Source organism: Scomber japonicus, chromosome 19 (genome assembly GCF_027409825.1).
Source record: "Scomber japonicus isolate fScoJap1 chromosome 19, fScoJap1.pri, whole genome shotgun sequence".
Classification (NCBI taxonomy): domain Eukaryota; kingdom Metazoa; phylum Chordata; class Actinopteri; order Scombriformes; family Scombridae; genus Scomber; species Scomber japonicus.
Window position 1 is genome coordinate 31,217,011 of NC_070596.1, and position 25,000 is coordinate 31,242,010.

Genomic DNA, 25,000 nt, shown 5'->3' on the forward strand with positions numbered 1-25,000 from the left:
CAGCTGCTAGCCCGGAGGCTAACTCGGCTGCTAGCTTAGCGGCTAACTTGGCGGCTAGCTTGACGGCTAACTCAGCTAACTGGCTAAGTGTAGACTGTAGTAGTAGTAGTGTGTGCTGAATGTATTTCTACCTCTACAGCAGCCTGGACAGAACTGAGAGTTAAATCCTGTAACACTGCTAACGTTAACCAGCATTATCTGCAGACTGCCTCAACTAAAAACCCCTCAGTGCCTCAGCTGAGCTTGAAAATGAGCTGAATCACCTGAACATGATTATTAATGGTTCATCTCTGCAGGCACCGACCCTGAAGACACCATCCTCAACGCTTTCAAAATGTTCGACCCCAAACTGACGGGCTTCATACACAAAGACGAGTAAGGCGTCAGTTTAGTGATTTAGAAATCACATTTCAAGTTACTTTTACTGTAAAGACAAAAATTAATATTCCTGTTTTTTTTTTTTGCAGATTACAGAAAGCACTGATGACACAAGCAGACAAGTTTACATCCGAGGAGGTAAAGAACCGACCGGATTGTGTTGTTTTCTTCTTTCTGGTGGTTTGTAACAGCTGGAAGTTAGTTAGTCGTACATCTTCTTGCTGTTTTCTTGTTGTTTACAGCGGTGTCTGCCAGGCTAATGTCTGCGAGGCTAATGCTCCCCTTCTGCTGGATTTTAAACATGCTGGTTGTTTTGGTGCTTTCTGATGGCATCAGAGCTGCTCTAGGTTTAGCCAATCAGTGCCGGATTAACCTTGAGCCCCACCTAGGAGCTTTTCAGGGCCAAACGGAGTACCTACCCTGGAGTAGGAGTACCTACCCTGGAGTAGGTACTCCATTGGCCTCCGTAAAAGTTCCTGTAAATGGCGCTGTGTGTGTGGGGGAGGTTCCTGCAGTGGAGACACGCACCAACGGGGCCCCGAAGTTCCTGCAGTGGAAACGCACCTTATGTAAAAGAGCTGGAGTTTCATTCAGTCCTTAAAGTCAAAACTCATTGAAAACAAGTGAATAATACTGACACTCATTTGTAGAGAACAGTTGAAACAAGTTGATTTGTATTTAACAGCTCAATGATGGACAGAAGTTACCTCGTCGAGCTGGCCACAGTGACATCGCTAACTCTCGTAGTTTGTGTATTAAAACATTTCTCCGTCTGGTTGCAGGTGAAGCAGATGTTTCAGTCGTCCAACATCGACACATCTGGAAACCTGGATTATAAATCTCTGTGTTATATTATCACACACGGAGAGGAACAGGAGGAGTGACCTGCTGCAGCTTCATTAAACCTCGATGTCTTCCTGTAGATTAAAATAAAACTGGAAACGTTACTGAACATCTGACTTCTGTTTGTGCTTCAATTACAAAGAGATTTCCTCTCCAGGGTCTGAAAAGATGTAGTTAGATGATAGTTGATGATAAGCTAAACTTCTTCCCCGGAGTTGTCTGTGCTTTCTGGTCTCACAGGTAATCTGGGCCTGTAGACGTCCGGATGACAGATTCCAGTCCCGGACCTTCAATGTGCTTCTCTCTCCTCTCCTTCCTCTCCTTCCTCTCTCTCTTCCTCCTCTTCCTCCTTCCTCTCTCTCCTCTCCTTCCTCTCTCTCCTCTTCCTCTCTCTCCTCTCCTCTTCCTCTCCTTCCTCTCTCTCCTCTTCCACTCTCTCCTCTCCTTCTAGTTAAACGATAGTTAGATGGTAGATGGTAGTTAGCAGGTCTGGGTTTATTCTCTCAGACACAGATTAATAGATGTTGAGATATTTCAGTTTGAACCAAAGTGATGAAACAATATAATAAAAACCTTTTAAATTGAATAATAAACTTTATTCATATAGAACTTTATAAAATAGAGTAACAGTGTTTTACAATCAGAGAGAAAATAAAACCAGATGTGGTTGGTTGAGTTTGAACATTTCTGACAAACTTTACAATCATGTCTATAAATAAACAAACTGCATCATCGACTCAAAGAGAAACAGCACCAACATATCTACAGTGTGTCAACCTGAGCTCACCAGCTTAGTGTTCAACAGCTCAGTGTGATGTGCTTTCAGGAGAGACCACGTCCTCGTGTCTCCGTCTTTGTGTCTCCGTTACCATGTCTCTGTGAAGTGTCTCTGTCCTCATGTCTCAGTGAAGCGTCTCTGTCCTCGTGTCTCTATCTTTGTGTCTCTATCTTTGTGTCTCCCTCCTCGTGTCTCCGTCCTCGTGTCTCCGTCTTTGAGTCTCCATCTTTGTGTCTCCGTCCTCGTGTTTCAGTGAAGCGTCTCCATCTTTGTGTCTCCGTCCTCGTGTTTCAGTGAAGCGTCTCTGTCCTTGTGTCTCTATCTTTGTGTCTCCGTCCTCGTGTCTCCGTCCTCATGTCTCCGTCCTCATGTCTCCGTCCTTGTGTTTCTGTCTTTGTGTCTCTGTCCTCATGTCTCCGTCTTCGTGTCTTTGTCTTTGTGTCTCAGTGAAACGACTCCGTCCTCGTGTCTCTGTCCTCGTGTCTCCGTCCTCCGTGTCTCAGTGAAGCGTCCTGCAGGCCGCAGCTTGAGCCTCGGTGAGGACGAAGAAGGCCAGAGAGTACGCAGGAAGCTGCAGATGTTCAGCAGCTGGCAGACGGACTCCTTTCAGCTCAGGAAGAGTTTCATCATCAACCATCGTCAGCGTGTCTCCGTTGAGTCTCACAGACCTTCAAACAAACACAACACATACAGTATATAACACATGAGATAAGATCTGAAGCTTTCCTAACACTGGATGTGAATGAAACATATTTTAAAGACATTTTTGGTCAATAAAAAGTCAGAAAATAGTGAAAAATGTGGATCAGTGTTTCCTAAAGTTCATCAGATATCTCAAAGATCTTCAGTTTACTCAAGAAACCAGAAAATATTCACATTAAGAAGCTGAGTCAGAGGAATTTGGACTTTTTTCCCTGACTCTGCAGCTGCTGTGTGAGACATATTCAGCATAATGTCGATTGAACACACATCATCATGCATCTTTCACTGTTTCACAAAGATATTATTTTAGAGATTATCTGCTTTGGCTTCTGTATCTATGATCCGACTGCCTCCCAGTCAGTCTGTAACTATAACCAGTGGCGTGCACAGACTTCTTGAAGGGCGGGGGCGAAAAGAAAAAACCCACATACAGCACGTTCTCACCACTGAAGAGGGCAGTTTTGTGTGTTTTGCCAACTAGGAGGGCAGCTCAGCACGCCTTTTGGCTCCCAAAAGGGCACTTTAGCGAACGTTTTTCACACAGACTGTATAAAAGAAATGGACGTAACATCCGTGACGTCACCCATTGGTTTGTGGACTGCTGCTCGGAAGCCAATAGTATCGAATCTAGGCAGCGCCATCTTGAAAATTTCAGGTGCATGCTGGGAAAAAAAGACCACGGATTCTACTTATATGGGCATGAGGCGGAGTCATGGACGGAAGTATGGGCGGGGCCAACGGCGGAGCGGGGAGGCTGCGATTGGTTACGAGGGCTGGATCTGGAGGACATTGGTCAATCAACCTGTCAATCAGGACGTAGCCACGCCCTAATGCATACCCTGCTTTATCGTCACATATAAAATCAGGGAGGCCAAAATGTCCCAAATGAACATCATACTGCATTGAAGAAGGCTTTAAACTAGCGATTGAGACCATAAACACATTTTGAAAACGTTTACTGAGGTTAGAAATCAAGTGAGAAGTTGGTGAATTCTCCATTGACTTGTATAGAGACGGTCGCCCCCTGGTGGCCTTTTGATAGAATGCAGCTCTAAGTTACTTCCTGGTTGGCCTCATTTCAGAGGACTGGAACTCCCCGCCTGGTTTTTCAACAATTGGGCCATTGCCACCCCCCCCCCCCCCTTGTGCACACCACTGACTATAACTGAATAACACTTATTAACATGATATCACATTTAACAGCTTCATTAAACAATCTCTTCACATTTCACTGCTGCAAATGACTTTTATTCAGGTTTCAGTGTTAATGTGCATTCATCATGTGGTTTTAATTGATGTTATAACTTTCTCTGATCTCTGTTATATTCTATGTTATTGTTCTTTACCTACTTTACAGCTGTATAATCTTATATAATCTGTTTTATTGCTTTATGATGAACTCTGTAACATCTTTTTTAAAGCGCTATATATTATATTACTAATAAAAAGGACAAGAAGCTAATGTTAATGCCTCGTTGGTTGCAGCTCTAACTACTGAAGTCACTTTAAACTGAAGATCTGAGGCTCTGACTCATTTAGAAAGTAGTTTGAGTCAAACAGTTTAACGGTTTCATGTTGAGCTGATGGAGGTTAAACGAAACTACGCAGAGTTTCACATCTGGAAGGAACCAAGTGGATAAAATGCGGGGGTGGAGGGGGTGGGGAGGTGGTGGGGGGGGCTGGGTTAGGATTAAATACCAATAAAAACATCCAGGAAATAGACTTTTGCTTATAAATAACAGACTCAGTGTATTAATCATAAGTCTTTACTGTGTACTCGATGCATTTGCAGCCACATCATGTTTTATTATATACCATTACTATTATTATCTACGGTATCCATGGCAACGAAAGCATAACTCAAGTGTCCGAGGTTGAAGGAAGTGAAAAACCTTCTGAGAGTCCTGGTTAAATATTAAACATGTGTTGACTTTTTCAATATTTGAATTTATAATCCAACGTGTTCATACGACACACACACACACACACACACACACACACACACACACACACACACACACACACACACACACACACACACACACACACACACACACACACACACACACACACACACACACACACACACACACACACACACACACACAGTTTAAATATTTATGAACCACTCTGAGACTATAAAACACTTCCTGTTAATATAACCAACACTGCATTAACGTGTCCTCTGAAATATGAGATAAGAACATTAAGCAGCAGGAAACAGCAACATTACATTTATACTTAAAGGTTATTTACACATTTCATGTTTTAGGAAGCGTCGGATCATTTACCCTAAAGGAGTATTTCTTAGTTTTTCATTATTTTCATTTTTAAGTTGGTAAAAAATCTACTGAACTTCTTATCTTCATCAGTAAAGGTGAATTTAAAGCAGTCACTCCAGTAAAAGTGATGCATGAACAAGATTTTAAGTTTCATTCCACCAGATTATTATTATTATTATTCTGTTTTATTAAAAAAAAGAAGCAAACTTTACTTTAAATTATCGTGACAAACAAGACCTGCTCAAACTCTCCTGATTGAAACAGTAAAAATTATTCTTTTAACTAGTTTTCTTGCAAGAAAATCTGCCAACAGGTTCAGAAAAATGATGAAATAGGTTTTCTTGAAATTAGCATAACAATTAAATATGATGAAAACTTAAAACTAGTCTAAAAGAGTTTGATTTAAACCTGTTTAGCTTCATATAAGAAACGAGCAGTCAGAATTAAAGTTAAAGATGTTAAAACCAGATTATTCTTCTTTAAAGTCGCCTCAAATTATGAGTTTATGAGCTGTGGCAGCAACCAGAGCTGATCTTATAATATGTCTCAGTTTACTAAATAAAACACTTCAATGATGTTTTTAATAGAAGCTTGTTTCCTCATCATAGAGAAAACCTGATGACTCCATTTTCAGACTTATTTCCTTTTACATGAAGCTGAAAAACAGACTGAATATCTAACAGAGACAAATTAAGACCAATTATATTCAAGCATGTCTAATAAGCTACAGAGCAGATGGTGTTTGTGTTTGATAAGATATAAAAAAAAGAGGTAGAATAATAAAATAAGATATTATAACTTTCCAGAAGCTGCATAAAGATAACTGTAAACATCGAGCACAAAGTAAAGTTATGTCTTCTTGCCTCAGAGATTCTTTCATATTAACACTGAGTGATAAAACGTGACTTTTCACATGACGCGGGGGCGGGGTGGGGTGGTTAAGGGAGGGGGGGGGTGTTCAGGCTAACTCAGAGATAAATGGTTATATTGAGCGGCGAGCGTTGAGGCACCTGGAGTAGAGGCCTTCCTCTCCCGGCTGCTCAGACTGAAGAACAAAAGCTTCCAGTGTGCTGGAGGAGGCGAGCGCCGGCACACAGATCCTGGCTGGCTTCTTACTCAGGTTCATGGATATCAACGTGACGGCTCCGGCTCCGTAGCTGGGAGGAAAATAATACAAACACAGGTTAACTAACGCAGGATGTGACTGGCAGATAAATGAGACGCAGAGCAGCAGTACCTCTTCCTGTTGGCACAGTGCAGATACAGCCTCACTCTTTTACTTCGGCCCAAATTAGAAAAGGCTTCGATCTTTAAAACCTCCGGTCCAACGAGTCTCTTATAGAGCAGAGACAACCAGTAATCCTAAAAGAAGACATGACACAGTATGAACCAATAAATATTCAGATCTTTAACTCTTTAACACTTTGAGGCCACGAGCTGTAAAAACAACATCTGACACACTTCTAACGTAGCGGTGGTTAACACCTACCTAAAAAAAAAGAGTCAATAATGATTTGTGGTGTTCCTCAGGGATCTATTCTTGGTCCTTTATATTTTAAACATCAGTGTTGATATGCAGGTTGTTCAGAAATGGTGAGAGATGCTGAAACTTTACTGATCTGATACTTTACTAATAAAAGGTGTGGTTGAGTTAAAGCAACTAAAACTACTCAGTTGAAGCTTTATTACTTCTTTTTTTGCCACTTTTGGGACAATGCAACAAGCTGTAAACACATCCTCTGACTTATTATCAGCTATAAAGTAGTTGTGATTAACATGACAGACAATATCCACCCAAATACATGTGAATAATGACTTTAGGAGTTCCTCAGGGATCTGTTCTTAGTCCTTTATATTTTAAATTAACATGCTAATATGTATGTTTCTCTAAAATGTCACTAAAATGATCTATATGAGCGTTTCCTGATCTGACACCTTACTAATAAAAGGTGGAGTTGAGTTTAAGCAACTAAAGCTACTCAGTTGAAGCTTTATTACTTATTTTTTGCCACGTTTGGGGCAATGCAACAAGCTGTAAACACATCCTCTGACTCATTAATAGCATATTAAAAGTAGCTGTGGTTAATATGATAGAATATATCCACCTAAACATTGTGGATAATGACTTGTGGTGTTCCTCAGGGATCTGTTCTGGGTCCTTTTATATTTTAAATGTAGCTGCTAATATGTAGTCTGCAGCTTTTTCTGATCTGACACATTTCTGGTAAAGGTGTGGTTGAGTTAGATGCAACTAAAGCTTTACTTTGACAGATGCAATATGTCCCTCTGGAATGGAATAGATAGGGCATAAATGGAAATACCCGAGGAAAGTTCCATAAAACTATACAATACTACCTTAAATTAAACGATTAACTTGAATACAAACACAAAATGACATTTCCTAAAAGGTTACAAACACATCTGGTGTCAAACTTCTGCTGCAAACTGAATTTAAAAACATTTTAAATAACAGTTATATTTGATAAAAGCTCACAGGAAGTGGATCCAGGTTTTCGTCGACCAGGTGGTAACTCCCAGAGCCGACGAACACCTGCCTCATCACCACATCCAGGCCCAGTCTGGCTGCCAGTCCTAATTTATCCAACCACCTGTGGAAAGCAACAATCACACCTCTGAACATAAAAACTTAACACTGTTATACTTCATGTTCATTCAATACCTCATTTAAGATAGTATGCTGGAGGATTGAGTATATATTAAATCTCCTGTTGTCCTTGAGTCAAGGAAGGAAGGGAGGGAGGGAGGAAGGAAAGGAGGAAGGAAGGAGGGAAGAAAGAAGGAAGGAAAGGAGGGAAGGAAAGGAGAGAGGAAGGAAAGGAGAGAGGAAAGAAAGGGAGAAGGAGGGAAGGAAGGAAAGCAGGGAAGGAGGAAGAAAAGAAGGAAGAAGGAAAGGAGGGAGGAAGGAAAGAGCGAAGGAGGGAAAGAGGGAACAGTCAAAACGGACGGGGTCAATTTGACCCGGGAGGACGACACAAGGGGTAAATCTTAATACCCAACTACATTACACCTGCATTGGGTATATATTAAATCTTGGTATTCTACCTGCATTGGGTATATATTATCTCTTGGTATTCTACCTGCATTGGGTCTATATTATCTCTTGGTATTCTACCTGCATTGGGTATATATTACCTCTTGGTATTCTACCTGCATTGGGTATATATTAGCTCTTGGTATTCTACCTGCATTGGGTATATATTACCTCTTGGTATTCTACCTGCATTGGGTATATATTACCTCTTGGTATTCTACCTGCATTGAGTATATATTATCTCTTGGTATTCTACCTGCATTGGGTATATATTATCTCTTGGTATTCTACCTGCATTGAGTATATATTATCTCTTGGTATTCTACCTGCATTGGGTATATATCATCTCTTGGTATTCTACCTGCATTGAGTATACATTATCTCTTGGTATTCTACCTGCATTGAGTATATATTATCTCTTGGTATTCTACCTGCATTGGGTATATATCATCTCTTGGTATTCTACCTGCATTGGGTATATATTACCTCTTGGTATTCTACCTGCATTGAGTATATATTATCTCTTGGTATTCTACCTGCATTGGGTCTATATTATCTCTTGGTATTCTACCTGCATTGGGTATATATCATCTCTTGGTATTCTACCTGCATTGGGTATATATTATCTCTTGGTATTCTACCTGCATTGGGTATATGTCATCTCTCTCTTGCATTGTGAGCTATCAGCAGGGCTGGTTTCAGGTTGGTCATGGGACCGGGGCTGCTGGGTAATCAGTAAACTCAATCAGGCTCATGTAGTAAGTTAAAGAGAAGCTCCTGTGTTCCCTTCAGCTTCCTAAATCATCGTTAATGTGATACGTGCTTCTTAGTTGTTTTTCAGAAAGAAAAATAAAATCCACGACCGACGAAATCCAGCAAAGCAAAGTTCTCACATTCAGCTCATCAACAGAAACCAGGAAGTGTGTCAGTGTTTAGCTGTGCTCAGAGAGATCTGTGTGGAAGGTCCAACTAACAAACATTATGGATCAAACTACTAAAAGATTCATTGAGGAAATAATTAAAAGATGAAATCAATAATGAGAATAATGGTTTGTTGCCATTAATGTGGCAGCGTCTGACTTTTAAACCTGATTATAAGAACTTTAATCTTTAGTAAGGATTTCACTTTTTAAAACATACTGTTTCAGAGATCTTATAGAAGCAGTTCTACAATAATCAAGTTTCATTTATAGGTCAGTGATAAGTAAGTCTAGGCAAGATGATGAATTCATAAATCAGTTAAACTAGATTTAAAAGCAGCATCAGGTTTGTTAAAATGTACATTTAGTATTTTTGTTGGTTTTCTAGATACATTCAGACTGAACTCCGCAGCAAGACATCATGGAGGTTACGCCCAGTTCAATATAATCAATATATTAAAAAAAGATCAATAAGAGAGATTTGAAATGACATTTGACCCATTTTATACCAAAAGACTGAATGCTCCTGAACATGTCAAACGGTGTAACCACAAAAGAATGATAGATATTAAATATTGTATCAGCTACAGTGTATTTAAGTGGACTTATACTAATAATGACTTCATTTAAAACATGTAAATGTTTCCTGGTCTCCATGGTAACCAGATGAAATGTAATATTTAGAACAATAGTATTCCATTAGCTTTATTTAATATAAAAGTTATAATGTAAGATCATGCCACACTAGTTGATATGGTGTTAGGTAGGAAGGAAGGAAGGAAGGAAGGTAGGAAGGAAGGAAGGAAGGAAGGAAGGTGTTTTATTGACTATTTACTGTTTTTAAGCAAGTTGAATTATTTGGTACAAAGTTTTTATGGTTACACCACTTAGACATTTTTACCATAATCCTCTAATATATTCTCTCTAAATGGATTAAAAGCAGAAATTTGATGCTGGGTCCACAAAAAAAGAATGTGTGAAGTTATTCATACGTTTATTTTCACATTTTAACCCTTTAAATTTAAACTAAACCACATGGACACCACATTGACCTAAAAATAAATGTTCTAATATATAAAATAAATGTGCTCCAGTTTAAACGTCTCTGCTTTAACAACAAACTGAGACTTCAGGAAACAACAGGCAGTAAAAGTCTCGGCTCCATGAATCTGGATTAAACCCTGAAGCCTAGAGAGAGAGAGAGAGAGAGAGAGAGAGAGAGAGAGAGAGAGAGAGAGAGAGAGAGAGAGAGAGAGAGAGAGAGAGAGAGAGAGAGAGAGAGAGAGAGAGAGAGAGAGAGAGAGAGAGAGACCTCCAGTTTAATCTTCTTTATGTTGCATTTGTCCCATTTCAACCATTATAAATCCAGAAGCATCTCTGTCAAAGCTTAAACATGGAGGCTGACGCTCTGACTGGTTCCTGCTGCTTGGACACACAGCTGCAGCTCTCCCACAGAGAACACAGTACTTCTGTCTCTTCTCCACACAGACTACGGTTGTACTCTTCCTGCTTTTCTTAAAAGGTGCAACGCTAATTTATCTTGACCCTAAAAGGATCCCAAACTAAAAGGAACTGATCACTGATTTCAGGAAAGACAGCAGCAAACACAAAGCAAGCATCATAGTAAGTATCTGGTAACTGTGTCTGACTCTAAAGTTCAATGTTAACACAGAGTTGATGGTTAAATGTGAGCACCTGTAACTTCATTACAACCTCTTTCTACCATTTAGAGCTTTAATTGATCAGTGAAGCAAATTCACTTAAATGGCCTCAGGGTGGCGCTACATGGGAAAACTAATGGCTACTCTTGTACTTTTATTCCTTCAGCTATCAGGTTGCTAAATATTGACTGTAGTCATTTTAAATCGGTGCTTTCATAATGAATGTCTTATTTAAAGCGATGGTTCAGCGTAATTTCGATCTAGTGTCATATGGTCCCGTTAGCGCCTGGTGGTCCCGTTAGCGCCTGGTGGTCCCGTTAGCGCCTGGTGGTTCTGTTAGCGCCTGGCGGTCCCGTTAGCGCCTGGTGGTCCTGTTAGCGCCTGTACTAAGACATTCGGCTGATGGCTCTAACTCCACTAATTTGTGACCAAAAGAAAATAAAGGGCTGAAGCGCTGATTAGACCTCATGGTGCAAATGACGCTAGGTTGAAATTACACCGAACCATCACTTTAACTGCCTTATTTATTCCTGTTTTAACCTAAATGGTCGGTTTGTTTTGTGTTTCTACTTGTTTACATGGCTGATGTGGTCATTTATTAAAGTTGGTGTTGTGTAATGTATCTTATAATGTTTTTATGTATTTATTTATGAATGTCAGCTTTACTTTGCTGACCCTTGTGTGAGTCATCGATTGTCTCTGGCACTAACCCACTACATCTGTTAGCTTGTGTGTGTATTTGTGTGTATTTGTGTAAGTCCTGGTAGACTGTGAACCTGAATGAGCCTCCGTGATAAATAAAATAATCTGAATCTGAACGTAAACTCACATGAATCCAGCGACGAACGTGTCCGACAGTCCTAAAGCTCCTCCTCCGTAAGCTGAGCTCGTCTCTCCGAGCCACACCGACTTCCCCGGAGACGCTAGCTTCACTTTCTGCAACACAGATCCACGTTTACATCCCATAATATAAACATTACATCACAGCTGTCATTCACTTCATCTGCACATCATTACCTCCAGGACTTCATTGGTCTTTAAGGTCAGAGTGTCAAAAACTTCTGGATCCAGAAAATCCTCCAACGACGTATCTCTTCCATTCACGTAATAACTAAACATCAAAAATAAAGATTATAAAAAGGAAAGGTTGAACAAGGTTTCCTTTTAGGTCACTCATTGAAAGGAAGGGAGGAAGGGAAGGGAGGAAGGAAGGAGGGAGGAAGGAAAGGAAGGAAGGACAGAGGAAAGAAGGAAGGAAGGACGGAGGAAAGAAGGAAGGAAGGAAGGAAGGTAGGGGGGAGGAAAGAAAAAGAGAAGGAGGGAGGGAGGAAGGGAAGAAAGAAGGAAGGAAGGAAGAAGAAAGGGGGATGGAGGAAGGAAAGAAAGAAGGGAGGAGAGAAGGAGGGAGGGAGGAAGAACAGATGGGAGTAAGAAAAGGAAGGAAGGAAGGACGGAGGGAGGAAGGAAAGGAGGAAGGAAGGAAAGGAAGGAAGGACAGAGGAAAGAAGGAAGGAAGGACGGAGGAAAGAAGGAAGGAAGGTAGGGGGGAGGAAAGAAAGAGAGAAGGGGGGAGGGAGGAAGCGAAGAAAGAAGGAAGGAAGGAAGAAGAAAGGGGGATGGAGGATTGGAGGAAGGAAAGAAGGAAGGGAGGAGAGAAGGAGGAAGAACAGATGGAAATAAGAAAAGGAAGGAAGGAAGGAAGGAAGGACGGAGGAAGGGAAAGAAGGAAAGGAGGAGAGAAGGAGGGAGGGAGGAAGAACAGAGGAAATAAGGAACGAGGGAGGGAGAAAGGAAAAGAGGAAGGGAAGAAAGAAGGCAGGGAGGAAGGGAGGAAGGGAGGAAGGAAGGAAAGAAGGAAGGAAGGAAAGAAGGAAGGAAGGATATTCTGGCATATTTACAGAAGTTACCAAATATAATTATTTGCCCAATAAAGGGTTAAATCTAGCTCCACAAAAATCACCAAAATAAAAGACGGTGAATATTTGTCTCCATTGGCTCCTGTTGAGTCTCCAGTTGGTGAGTTTAAACGTTGCAGAAGAAGAAACACAGAGAGATGACGTCATGAACAGAGTCAGTCAGAGATCAGACGATGGAAAACATGAAGAAATATCACGTTTCTGTTAGTTTGATGTGAGGAAGGTTTCAGTCTCATCATCATCATCATCATCATCATCATCATCATCATCATCATCATCATCATCATCATCATCATCACTACACACATCTGATGAGTTCAGCTCTTCACTGAAGTTTAGATCACACTTTTATTTCCATTAAAAATCAAAAGTCTGGATGAAGACAGATGGACATTTGTGAAGTTTTGATTATTCAGTGGTCAATAAATCAATCATGTGTCTCAGTGTTTAACCCTCCTGTTGTCCTCGGGTCAAATTTGACTCGTTTTTAAAAAGAAATTTGGGTTTAATTCATCTAATGCCTGAAAATCACATTGATGGTTCCATGCTACGTTCTTTTAAAGTATAATCATCACTACTTTCTTTGAATGTGGTGATAACTTGTACTTTATGCTTTATTATAAACAGTCAAAACAGACAATGAGGACAACAGGTATATTATTATTATTATTATTATTATTATTATTATTAGGTGTGATTGTGTGCTGCTGTTCACATATTTTAAGTATTATAGTTTCTAAACTGAAAAATATGAATAAACCCAGACAGTAAACTCACTGGTGCCAGGTGCAAGCGTCCACTGCATCTGCTCCGCTCTGCAGGAACCTACAGGAAATGTTTGAACAGCAGCTGTAGAGTTACCTGCTGCATCAGATTAAACTCATTCATACAAACAGCAGACACATTAAAACACTGAAAAAGGAACCAAGTCTGCAGCTGTGATTCAATTAGAGCAGAGACTCACTGCTTAGTTTAACTCAGCTGCTTTTCAGTCACATGGTCTGTTTAAAGTCTTCTTCCACTCAGAAACCTGACTGTGCACAATGAAGCATGTGCATGAGGGCTTTGAGATCACTTTGGTTGTGTTTGTTGCTGTAAAAGTAAAGATTGAGATGATTGAAAGTGTCTTTGAGTTTAACCTGCAGGATATAAAGGTCTGCAGACTGTAGCTCCCAATGCAGGTAGAGTTTAATGGACTGTCATCTATTCATCTCCTACCTGCATTGGGAGCGTTTTCTGCCTTTACAGATTTAGTTTTGTGATCCAGCAGCTGTTTTTTTAATCCAGATGTGCATTTTTACTACATAACCTGCAGGATTTATGACCTCATGATTATTTGGAGCCAATCGTGGTCCAGCATGTACCGAGATATTTACATAAAGAGGTTTTTTAAACACCTAGCTGAACATTTTTTGGGTAAAAACTGCATCAGAGTGTCGTTTGAGTTTAACCTGCAGGATATAAAGGTCTGCAGACTGTAGCTCCCAATGCAGGTAGAGTTTAATGGACTGTCATCTGTTCATCTCCTACCTGCATTAGGAGGAGCTACAGTGTGCAGATGTTTTTCTGCCTTTACAGATTTAGTTGTGTGATCCAGCAGCTGTTTTTTTATTCCAGATGTGCGCGTTTACTACATAACCTGCAGGATTTATGACATAATGATTATTTGGAGCCAATCGTGCTTCAGTATGTAACTAAAAATCCTCCTTCATGTAAATATTTAACAACCTAACTGAACATTTTTGGGGTAAAAACTGCATCAGACATAAATCTATATGTTTAAAATATGTCTGGATCTTAATACAGATGTTTATAAAACTGTCCAGCTGTCAGCTCTCTGCAGTGCTGTTTAATTATAACACTAAGAATTCAGTAATGATTCAACTTAATTTTTTAGTATTCAGTAGATTATAAGATTTAAATCATTATGACCATTTTTTACTTCCATATGTGAGTCACATCTGCAAAATATACTTGAAATAAGAACATAAAGTGTAATATACAGGGTGGAAAATTAAAGAACCATCCAATATTTGAATAAGTGCTGCTGACACACTGATGTTAGGGTTGTAGTGTTACTCTCACCCCTCCAGTAGATCCACCCGGTGGTCTCGCGGCTGGCCCACGTCCGGCCCGTACAGACCGGCGTGGCGGTAAAGTTTGGATTCTGACATCATCTCTCTGAGACGAGTGAAATCCAGACCGAGCTGGTATCCGTCCACACGAATACCCGCCTTCTTCTCAAAGCTGTTCGGTTCTGAGCACAAACACACGACGGCAGAGTCAGAGGCAGTAAAAGTACATAATGTAGTCTGCTGCTGCAAAAACACATATTCAGGGACTTAAAGAGAAAGAAGCAGAGTGAATTTCTTACTTATGAGTGATGTAGTATGCAGTATTACAGTAAAAGTACTGCAGTATTATAGTGATGTAGTATGCAGTATTACAGTAAAAGTACTGCAGTATTATAGTGATGTAGTATGCAGTATTACAGTAAAAGTACTGCAGTATTACAGTGATGTAGTATGCAGTATTACAGTAAAAGTACTGCAGTATTATAGTGATGTAGTATGCAGTATTACAGTAAAAGTACTGCAGTATTACAGTAAAAGTACTGCAGTATTATAGTGATGTAGTATGCAGTATTACAGTAAAAGTACTGCAGTATTATGAGTGATGTAGTATGCAGTATTACAGTAAAAGTACTGCAGTATTATAGTGATGTAGTATGCAGTATTACAGTAAAAGTACTGCAGTATTATGAGTGATGTAGTATGCAGTATTACAGTAAAAGTACTGCAGTATTATAGTGATGTAGTATGCAGTATTACAGTAAAAGTACTGCAGTATTATGAGTGATGTAGTATGCAGTATTACAGTAAAAGTACTGCAGTATTATGAGTGATGTAGTATGCAGTATTACAGTAAAAGTACTGCAGTATTATAGTGATGTAGTATGCAGTATTACAGTAAAAGTACTGCAGTATTATAGTGATGTAGTATGCAGTATTACAGTAAAAGTACTGCAGTATTATAGTGATGTAGTATGCAGTATTACAGTAAAAGTACTGCAGTATTATAGTGATGTAGTATGCAGTATTACAGTAAAAGTACTGCAGTATTATGAGTGATGTAGTATGCAGTATTACAGTAAAAGTACTGCAGTATTATGAGTGATCTTCATCTCTACTTTCTTTTCTTTTGTTCAGTCGTATTAAAACAGCTCCGTCTCTTATCTGACTTTTTATTTTCACTTCCTTGTTTTCTTACAGTTGATTATCTCACCTCACACACAGGAAGTCATTCTACGTGCTTTATGAGCCGAGCAGACGGTTTGTGTTGTGAACTGTGGTTTCCTTTAAACACTGACTCAAAGGACCAACAGGAAGTTAAAGACTTTCATCAGAAAAGAGCCGAGTGATGTGAAACAGTTAAAGTTCCTTTATTCTCCGTTTGTAAGTCAAACAACGAGACGCAGCCACGTTCCTTCAGTCAAGTTAAACGTTTAATCTTTCTTTCTTTCCTCTTTTGTCTCTTTGTGTTTGTTTCTGTCAAAGAAAGTTTAAAAAAACCCAACTTCCTCTTTTCCTTTTTATTGTTTTATTGTCCTGAAGTACAGTTAGAGGTACTAGTACTTTACTGTAGTACAGTTTGAGGTACTAGTACTTTAATGTAGTACAGTCTAAGGTACTAGTACTTTAATGTAGTACAGTCTAAGGTACTAGTACTTTACTGTAGTATTTCCATGTGATGCTACTACACTACATTTGTGTATCAGAAGTTTTTTCTTCTTTCCCATTAATCATCTCAGCAGCCCTCACATTTATCTGCCGACCCTTTGGAGGGGCCCCACCCCTAGGTTGGGAACCACTGGACTAAACTAGCTAACTGTATATAAAGTAGTATAAACTAGCTAACTGTATATAAAGTAGTATAAACTAGCTAACTGTATATAAAGTAGTGTAAACTAGCTAACTGTATATAAAGTAGTATAAACTAGCTAACTGTATATAAAGTAGTGTAAACTAGCTAACTGTATATAAAGTAGTGTAAACTAGCTAACTGTATATAAAGTAGCGTAAACTAGCTAACTGTATATAAAGTAGTGTAAACTAGCTAACTGTATATAAAGTAGTGTAAACTAGCTAACTGTATATAAAGTAGTGTAAACTAGCTAACTGTATATAAAGTAGTATAAACTAGCTAACTGTATATAAAGTAGTATAAACTAGCTAACTGTATATAAAGCAGTGTAAACTAGCTAACTGTATATAAAGTAGTGTAATCTAGCTAACTGTATATAAAGTAGTATAAACTAGCTAACAGTATATAAAGTAGTATAAACTAGCTAACTGTATATAAAGTAGCATAAACTAGCTAACTGTATATAAAGTAGTGTAAACTAGCTAACTGTATATAAAGTAGTGTAAACTAGCTAACTGTATATAAAGTAGTGTAAACTAGCTAACTGTATATAAAGTAGTATAAACTAGCTAACTGTATATAAAGTAGTATAAACTAGCTAACTGTATATAAAGTAGTGTAAACTAGCTAACTGTATATAAAGTAGTGTAAACTAGCTAACTGTATATAAAGTAGTATAAACTAGCTAACTGTATATAAAGTAGTGTAAACTAGCTAACTGTATATAAAGTAGTGTAAACTAGCTAACTGTATATAAAGTAGTGTAATCTAGCTAACTGTATATAAAGTAGTATAAACTAGCTCCACCTCCAGCAGCTACAACAGTAACATGCTGCTCTAACACTGATGCTTCACTATTAATAATCTAATGATGTCATATATAATAATATGTCAGATTGGACACAGTGGATAATAGAACAAGCTGAATATGATATTCAGGTACAGACTAACTGATAAAGCTGGAATCAGGCTATGAATCAGTTATTAAATGTTTGCTGATGAGTTCAGAGGGTTTACCGTTGCCGAGCTCCCAGGACATGTTGTACTGTCTGGACTCACAGTACTGCATCAGTGTGCGAGCGTTGCTGCTGTTCCAGCTGTTATCAGCCGTCCGGAGCAGAGCGTTCAGCCCGAAGATCAGATCCATCCCTGAGCAGTTAGTGAAGGAGTGCAGCAGGTCTACAGTGAACTCTGCCAGAGGAGGAGGAGGAAGAGGAGGAAGAGGAGGAGGAGGAGGAGGAGGAGGAGGAGGAGGAAGAGGAGGAGGACACACAGGAGGTCAGCTTATCTGTCAGAGAAGCAGACTCTCACCTGAACGTCACACTCTCACCTGAACGTCACACTCTCACCTGAACGTCACACCCTCACCTGAACGTCACACTCTCACCTGAACGTCACACTCTCACCTGAACGTCACACTCTCACCTGAACGTCTGACTCTCACCTGAACGTCTGACTCTCACCTGAACGTCACACTCTCACCTGAACGTCACACTCTCACCTGAACGTCACACTCTCACCTGAACGTCTGACTCTCACCTGAACGTCACACTCAGACTCTCACCTGAACGTCACACACTCACCTGAACGTCTGACTCTCACCTGAACGTCACACCCTCACCTGAACGTCACACCCTCACCTGAACGTCACACTCTCACCTGAATGTCACACTCTCACTTGAACGTCACACCCTCACCTGAACGTCACACTCTCACCTGAATGTCACACTCTCACCTGAATGTCACACTCTCACCTGAACGTCACACTCTCACCTGAACGTCACACCCTCACCTGAACGTCACACTCTCACCTGAACGTCACACTCTCACCTGAACGTCACACTCTCACTTGAACGTCACACTCTCACCTGAACGTCTGACTCTCACCTGAACGTCACACTCAGACTCTCACCTGAACGTCACACTCTCACCTGAACGTCTGACTCTCACCTGAACGTCTGACTCTCACCTGAACGTCACACTCTCACCTGAACGTCACACTCTCACCTGAACGTCTCACTCTCACCTGAACGTCACACTCTCACCTGAACGTCTCACTCTCACCTGAACGTCACGCTCTCACCTGAACGTCACGCTCTCACCTGAACGTCACACTCTCACCTGAACGTCTGACTCTCACCTGAACGTCACACTCTCACCTTAACGTCACACTCTCACCTGAACGTCTGACTCTCACCTGAACGTCTGACTCTCACCTGAACGTCTGACTCTCACCTGAACGTCACGCTCTCACCTGAATGTCACACTCTCACCTGAACGTCACACTCTCACCTGAACGTCTGACTCTCACCTGAACGTCACACTCTCACCTGAACGTCTGACTCTCACCTGAACGTCACACTCAGACTCTCACCTGAACGTCTGACTCTCACCTGAACGTCACGCTCTCACCTGAACGTCACACTCTCACCTGAACGTCTGACTCTCACCTGAACGTCACACTCTCACCTTAACGTCACACTCTCACCTTAACGTCACACTCTCACCTGAACGTCTGACTCTCACCTGAACGTCACACTCAGACTCTCACCTGAACGTCTGACTCTCACCTGAACGTCACGCTCTCACCTGAACGTCACACTCTCACCTTAACGTCACACTCTCACCTGAACGTCTGACTCTCACCTGAACGTCATCACTCTCACCTGAACGTCACACTCTCACCTGAACGTCGTCACACTCTCACTTGAACGTCACACCCTCACCTGAACGTCACACTCTCACCTGAACGTCACACTCTCACCTGAACGTCTGACTCTCACCTGAACGTCTGACTCTCACCTGAACGTCACACTCTCACCTGAACGTCACACTCAGACTCTCACCTGAACGTCACACTCAGACTCTCACCTGTGAACTTGAGGCGTTTGTATTTCCTCTGCAGGTCTTCTCTCATCAGGACCGACTGCTGCTGAGTCCAGTCTCTCTTCAGCTTCTCTTCCAGCCATGAAGGCAGCCGCAGCTCCTCACAGGATCGCTCTGAAAACACACATTCATATCATGTGAAGAACAGTCCTGAACACCACAGGTCATAATAATCATACACTCACATCACTACAGATTAAAATGAGCCTGTTAACATTAATGAGCTTTGTCTGTGTCTAATACATAAACTGCATTTCATAGTTTTGACTTACCAGGAGCATTTCTTTATTTCTTTTATTTGCTTTCTATCATCTTTAACCCTCCTGTTGTGCTCAGTTCAAGGAAGGCAGGAAGGAAGGAAGGAAAGAAGGAAGGAACAAATGAACAAATGAACAAAATGAGGAAAGAAGGAAGGGAGGGAGGAAAGAGGAAGGAAGTGGGGAAAGAAGGAAATGAGGAAGGAACGAAGGAAGGGAGGAAAGGAGGAAAGAAGGAAAGAAGGAAGGGAGGAAAAGAGGGAGGAAGGAAGGAAGGAAGGAAGGAAGGAAGGCAGGCAATGAGGAAGGAAGTGAGAAAAAAGGAAATAAGGAAGAAAGGAAGTAACGAAGGAAGGAGGAAAAGAGGAAAGAGAGGAAAGACGGAATGAGGAAGGAGAGGAAAGACGGAATGAGGAAGGAAGGTAGGAAGGAGAGAAGGAAGGAAGGAAGGAAGGAAGGAAGGAAGGAAGGAAGGAACAGTCAAAAGAGATAGGGTCAATTTGACCCGGGAGCACAACAGGAGGGTTAACTGTTTAAATGTATAGTTTTCTTTGGGTTTCCATTAACCCTTAAACAGGCAGGAGTGGAAAATTAGATGTAAAAAATCCTTACTAGTTATGTCATTTGCTCCTAAAGTAAGGAAGGAAGGAAGGAAAGAAGGAAGGAAAGAAGGAAGGAAGGAAGGAAGGAAGGGAGGAAAGGAGGGAGGGAGGAAGGAAGGAAGGGAAGGAAGGGAGTAAGAAGGAAGGAACGGAAGGAAGGGAGTAAGAAGGAAGGAACGGAAGGAAGGGAGTAAGAAGGAAGGAACGGAAGGAGGGAGGAAGGTAGGAAGGAAAGGAGGGAAGAAGGAAGGGAAGGAGGGAGGAGGGGAAGGAAGGGAGGAAGAAGGAAGGAAAGGAAGGAGGGAGGAAGAAGGAAAGAAAGGAGGGAGGAAGGAAGGACGGGAGGGAGGGAAGGAGGGACGAAGGAAGGATAGAAGAAAGGAAGGAAGGAAGGGTTGGAAAAAAAGGAAGGAAGTAAGGGAGGAAAGAAGGAACATTCAAAACAGAAGGGGTCAATTTGACCCGGGAGGACGACAGGAAGTTTAAAGAGTCTGTATCTCCTGGTGCACGCTGCCTGTTTAAGGGTTAAATATACTGTAAATGGATTAGGGTTAGGTAATGTAATCCTATCATACAGTACCTTAATGGAAGCATCTAATGTTTTATGATTAAATATAGAGCACCTTTTATAATTTCGAGTTGATTGAACTTAAAATTTCTAGTGTCAGAATATTTGTTAAATTGGGTTGGGGTTGTTTGTCACATGTGGAAACCAACAGGAATCATAACACTGAGAAGTTATGAAACAATGGTTTTAATAAAAGGCTAGATGTTTACTTCTCATCACTTGGTTCAAATTCACGGTCTAAACACACGGAGCATTAATGAGTACTATTATTTTTTTCCTTCCTTCCATCTGTCCTTCCTCCCTCCCTCCTTCTTTCCTTCCTCTGTCCTTCCTTCCTTCCTTTCCTTACTTCCATCTGTCCTTCCTCCCTCCCTCCTTCTCTCCTCTCTTCCTTCTTTCTTTCCTCTGTCCTTCCTTCCTTCCTTTCCTTACTTCCACCTGTCCTTCCTCCCTCCCTCCTTCTCTCCTCCCTTCCTTCTTTCCTCCCTTCCTTCTGTCCTTCCTTCCTCTGTCCTTCCTTCCTTCCTTTCCTTACTTCCATCTGTCCTTCCTCCCTCCCTCCTTCTCTCCTCCCTTCCTTCTTTCCTTCCTGTCCTTCCTTCCTTCCTTTCCTTACTTCCATCTGTCCTTCCTCCCTCCCTCCTTCTCTCCTCCCTTCCTTCTTTCCTTCCTCTGTCCTTCCTCCCTCCCTCCTTCTCTCCTCCCTTCCTTCTTTCCTTCCTTCCTTCCTTCCTTCCTTTCCTTACTTCCATCTGTCCTTCCTCCCTCCCTCCTTCTCTCCTCCCTTCCTTTCCTTACTTCCATCTGTCCTTCCTCCCTCCCTCCTTCTCTCCTCCCTTCCTTCTTTCCTTCCTCTGTCCTTCCTTCCTTCCTTTCCTTACTTCCATCTGTCCTTCCTCCCTCCCTCCTTCTCTCCTCCCTTCCTTCTTTCCTTCCTCTGTCCTTCCTTCCTTCCTTTCCTTACTTCCATCTGTCCTTCCTCTGTCCTTCCTTCCTTCCTTTCCTTACTTCCATCTGTCCTTCCTCCCTCCCTCCTTCTCTCCTCCCTTCCTTCTTTCCTTCCTCTGTCCTTCCTTCCTTCCTTTCCTTACTTCCATCTGTCCTTCCTCCCTCCCTCCTTCTCTCCTCCCTTCCTTCTTTCCTTCCTTCCTTCCTTTCCTTACTTCCATCTGTCCTTCCTCCCTCCCTCCTTCTCTCCTTCCTCCATCCCCCTTTCTTCTTCCTTCCTTCTTTCTTCCCTTCCTTCTGTCCTTCTTTCTTCCCTTCCTTCTGTCCTTCTTTCCTCCTTCCTTTCCTTTCCTTCCTCCCTCCCTCCTTCCCTTCCTTCCTTCCTCCCTCCTTCCTTCCCTTCCTTCCTTCCTTCCCTTCCATCCATCAATCACCAACACAGTGATGGGTCGGTTTGTCTTTGATGCTTAATTTCCTTCTTGTTATAATAAGTTGTAAAAGTGAAAGTGATACTCATTACAAGCTTCATTATTAACCCTTAAACAGGCAGCGTGCACCAGGAGATACAGACTCTTTAACACGATTGGTTAACCCTTTATTGGGCAAATAATTATATTTGGTAACTTCTGTAAATATCCCAAAATATCCTTCCTTCCTTCCTTCCTTCCTTCCTTCCTTCCTTCCTTCCTTTCCTTCCTCCCTGCCTTCTTTCTTCCCTTCCTCTTTTCCTTTCTCCCGCCCTCCCTCCTTATTTCCTCTGTCCTTCCTTCATTTCCTTCCTCCCATCTGTCCTTCTCTCCTCCCTTCCTTCTTTCCCTTCCTCCCTCCTTCTCTCCTCCTTTCCTTCCTCCATCCCTCCTTCTCTCCTCCCTTCCTTCTTTCCTTCCTCCCTTCCTTTCATCTGTCCTCCCTCCCTCCTTCTCTCCTCCCTTCCTTTCCTTCCTTCCATCTGTTCTTCCTCCCTCGCTCCTTCTCTCCTCCCTTCCTTCTTTCCTTCCTCCATCCCCCTTTCTTCTTCCTTCCTTCCTTCTTTCTTCCCTTCCTCCCTCCCTCCCTCCTTCTCTCTTTCTTTCCTCCCCCCTACCTTCCTTCCTTCCTTCCTTCTTTCCTCCGTCCTTCCTTCCTTCCTTTCATCCTTCCTTCCTTCCTTCCTTCCTTCCTTCCTTTCAATGAGTGTCCTATAAAGGGTTAAGGTGGTTATTTAATTGTATGTGCCTTGAATTAGGACGACTAGATTTTGAATTGAAGCTTGTGGTTGGTTTATACTTTGATAGAAATGATAAAACTCAAAAACTATGATATTAATGAGCAGAGAAAGCAAGAATATTATAAAGCATTCAGTTGTTTATCATTATGAACATGAACACCTTAATAGGGACAATGTATTTTGTAGGAGATACAACTCATAAAAGCCATGGCTAACCGCTAACCGCGATTAGCTGTAGAGCTAACAGGGGAGCAAAAGCAGCAGATGTTAAGCAGTAGGTTGCTAAAAGATCGTTTTAAAGTTAAAACCTAAAGAGTTTGGTTTAGAACCTGCTCTATGTGTAAAGTTCCTTGAGATAACTTTGTTGTGATTTGGCGCTATACAAATAAAGATTGATTGACTGATAAAAATCCAAAATATACAAAATATTTTAAAAGTAGATTTGTGGAAATGTTTTACTTCGGTGCACATGAGATAACTAGGATGTTAGTCTTCACATCTCATTTTCCACTCTTGCCTCTTCAAGGGTTAAAAGATGTTTGGATGATCAGCAATTCTCACCAAGAGTAAAAAGTGTGACAACCGACCCTGGTCTCCCCTATCTGTTGACTCATGTTGGATTTTACAGAGGAAGTGAAGGTTTGGAGGTTTTTGTCTGTGGTTGCTAAACGTTTACTAACAGGAAGCAAACGTCAGCTGATTCATCACGACATCATGACTCCACTGTGGAAGAGTTAAAATTAACATACTTTATATAAATAGTAGCAGTCTTCCAGTGTATGTGGTCCATGAGGATCAGTAAGTCATGTGGTGTTACCTGCATTGAACGTGCTGAGCCGATCATACTGAGGAGTGAACACCATGAAGTCCTGTCTGGTTCCTCCAAACCTCAGAAACGCCGGAGTTAAAGCTCGGGCCAACGTTCGGACCTTCGGAGCGCTGACACCAAAAAAAAAAACAAAAAAAAACCTTCATGTTAAAATCTGAATGATAAAAATCATAAAGTGTGATGAAGCTTCATATCTCTGAGGGTAAACCACACAAGCAGGACTCTCAGTGGAAGATATGAAGTAATAACGAGGTTCCTCTTTCTCTGATAACAGATCAACTTTATAGAAGGAAGCTTATAAAGAATTAAATATTAATGAAGATAAAAAACATTTTAATTTGGACTGTGAGCAATGTAGATAGATAGATGGATAGATAGATAGATAGATAGATAGATAGATAGATAGATGGACAGACGGATAGACAGATAGATAGATTAAACTGTAATACTTATTGTTGGGTTTGTATAGAAATAGAAACGTCTTTATTTCATATAAGGGAAAAGTTTTAAAAGGACCCAGACAGGTTCTTATCTGGGGTTTGATCCTGTCTGAATTGTGTCATGAATTAAACATCTGAACCGGCTCAGTGAACTAATGCTGCATTTCATTAACCTCGGAAGTCAGAGTCTGGGAATGATGACGTCATACCTGAGTTTTAAGTGTACCAGTATCTGTATCCAGGTTAGCCATCAGCAATATGGGATAGCAAAACCTGTTGATACAAACTGCATCACGTCCACAGAGAGAAGCTGGACAGAGCTGTGAGTGCTGATCAACAGGAAGTTACCGTCATGGACTCTGAGGTTATTCTGATCTTTCTTAGTTGGAAAATCTGACTTTAAGGGGAATTCCAGTTGAACTTTGTGATTGAGGAACTGGGAAATTCTGACTTTTTGAGAACAAACAGAACACACTATAAAAACTATAAAACATCTCTCATCTTGCACAATATATAAGTCAATGACACCAAGAGGGGCCACATTCCTGATGTGTTTTATCCACTGATTTCTGTTCCTTTTATCAGCTGAGAAAAGAAAGAAAGAACAAGACGTTTACTCGTTTCACTTCAGCGGCTATCGACTTTTGGTTGTCGTCTTTCTAATTACGTTTTTTTTGTCACATACTTAAACAGCTTTATGTCAAACTCTCTTGATGATATTTTAAACTGTATTTCATGGCACAATTCAAACCAGATTAAATCATTATTTGTCCTGTCGTGGTCCAGTAGGAGGCTTTTCTTTTCTTT

General features: G+C 41.0%; 2 protein-coding genes across 2 annotated transcripts in view; one reads left to right on the forward strand and one right to left on the reverse strand.

Annotated features, from left to right (window-relative positions):
* The first annotated feature begins 119 nt into the window (after positions 1-119).
* Positions 120-1,262, forward strand: LOC128379939 (myosin regulatory light chain 2, atrial isoform-like). The gene is made up of 4 exons (XM_053339576.1): positions 120-159; positions 297-375; positions 468-516; positions 1,161-1,262. Exons 1-4 carry the CDS (start codon positions 120-122, stop codon positions 1,260-1,262), a joined length of 270 nt encoding a protein of 89 aa, XP_053195551.1.
* A 1,236-nt stretch (positions 1,263-2,498) lies between these two features.
* LOC128379940 (heparanase-like) overlaps positions 2,499-25,000 on the reverse strand; it is a 24,726-nt gene continuing 2,224 nt past the window's right edge. The window contains exons 2-12 of the mRNA XM_053339578.1: positions 23,742-23,863; positions 19,328-19,456; positions 17,474-17,647; positions 14,618-14,789; positions 13,310-13,357; positions 11,634-11,727; positions 11,446-11,552; positions 7,478-7,592; positions 6,221-6,345; positions 5,994-6,140; positions 2,499-2,667 (exon numbers count right to left, since the gene is read on the reverse strand). Of these exons, the coding sequence (XP_053195553.1) occupies positions 2,499-2,667; positions 5,994-6,140; positions 6,221-6,345; positions 7,478-7,592; positions 11,446-11,552; positions 11,634-11,727; positions 13,310-13,357; positions 14,618-14,789; positions 17,474-17,647; positions 19,328-19,456; positions 23,742-23,863 (1,402 nt within the window). The remainder of the gene's footprint in view (positions 2,668-5,993; positions 6,141-6,220; positions 6,346-7,477; positions 7,593-11,445; positions 11,553-11,633; positions 11,728-13,309; positions 13,358-14,617; positions 14,790-17,473; positions 17,648-19,327; positions 19,457-23,741; positions 23,864-25,000) is intronic.

Bases quoted from the DNA above. Each gene is read 5' to 3' on its own strand.
- LOC128379939 (XM_053339576.1), top strand. From the start codon at position 120: ATGTATTTCTACCTCTACAGCAGCCTGGACAGAACTGAGA. The intron at 376-467 runs GTAAGGCGTCAG...TTTTTTTTGCAG, and splicing joins GGCTTCATACACAAAGACGA to ATTACAGAAAGCACTGATGA. The intron at 517-1,160 runs GTAAAGAACCGA...GTCTGGTTGCAG, and splicing joins ACAAGTTTACATCCGAGGAG to GTGAAGCAGATGTTTCAGTC.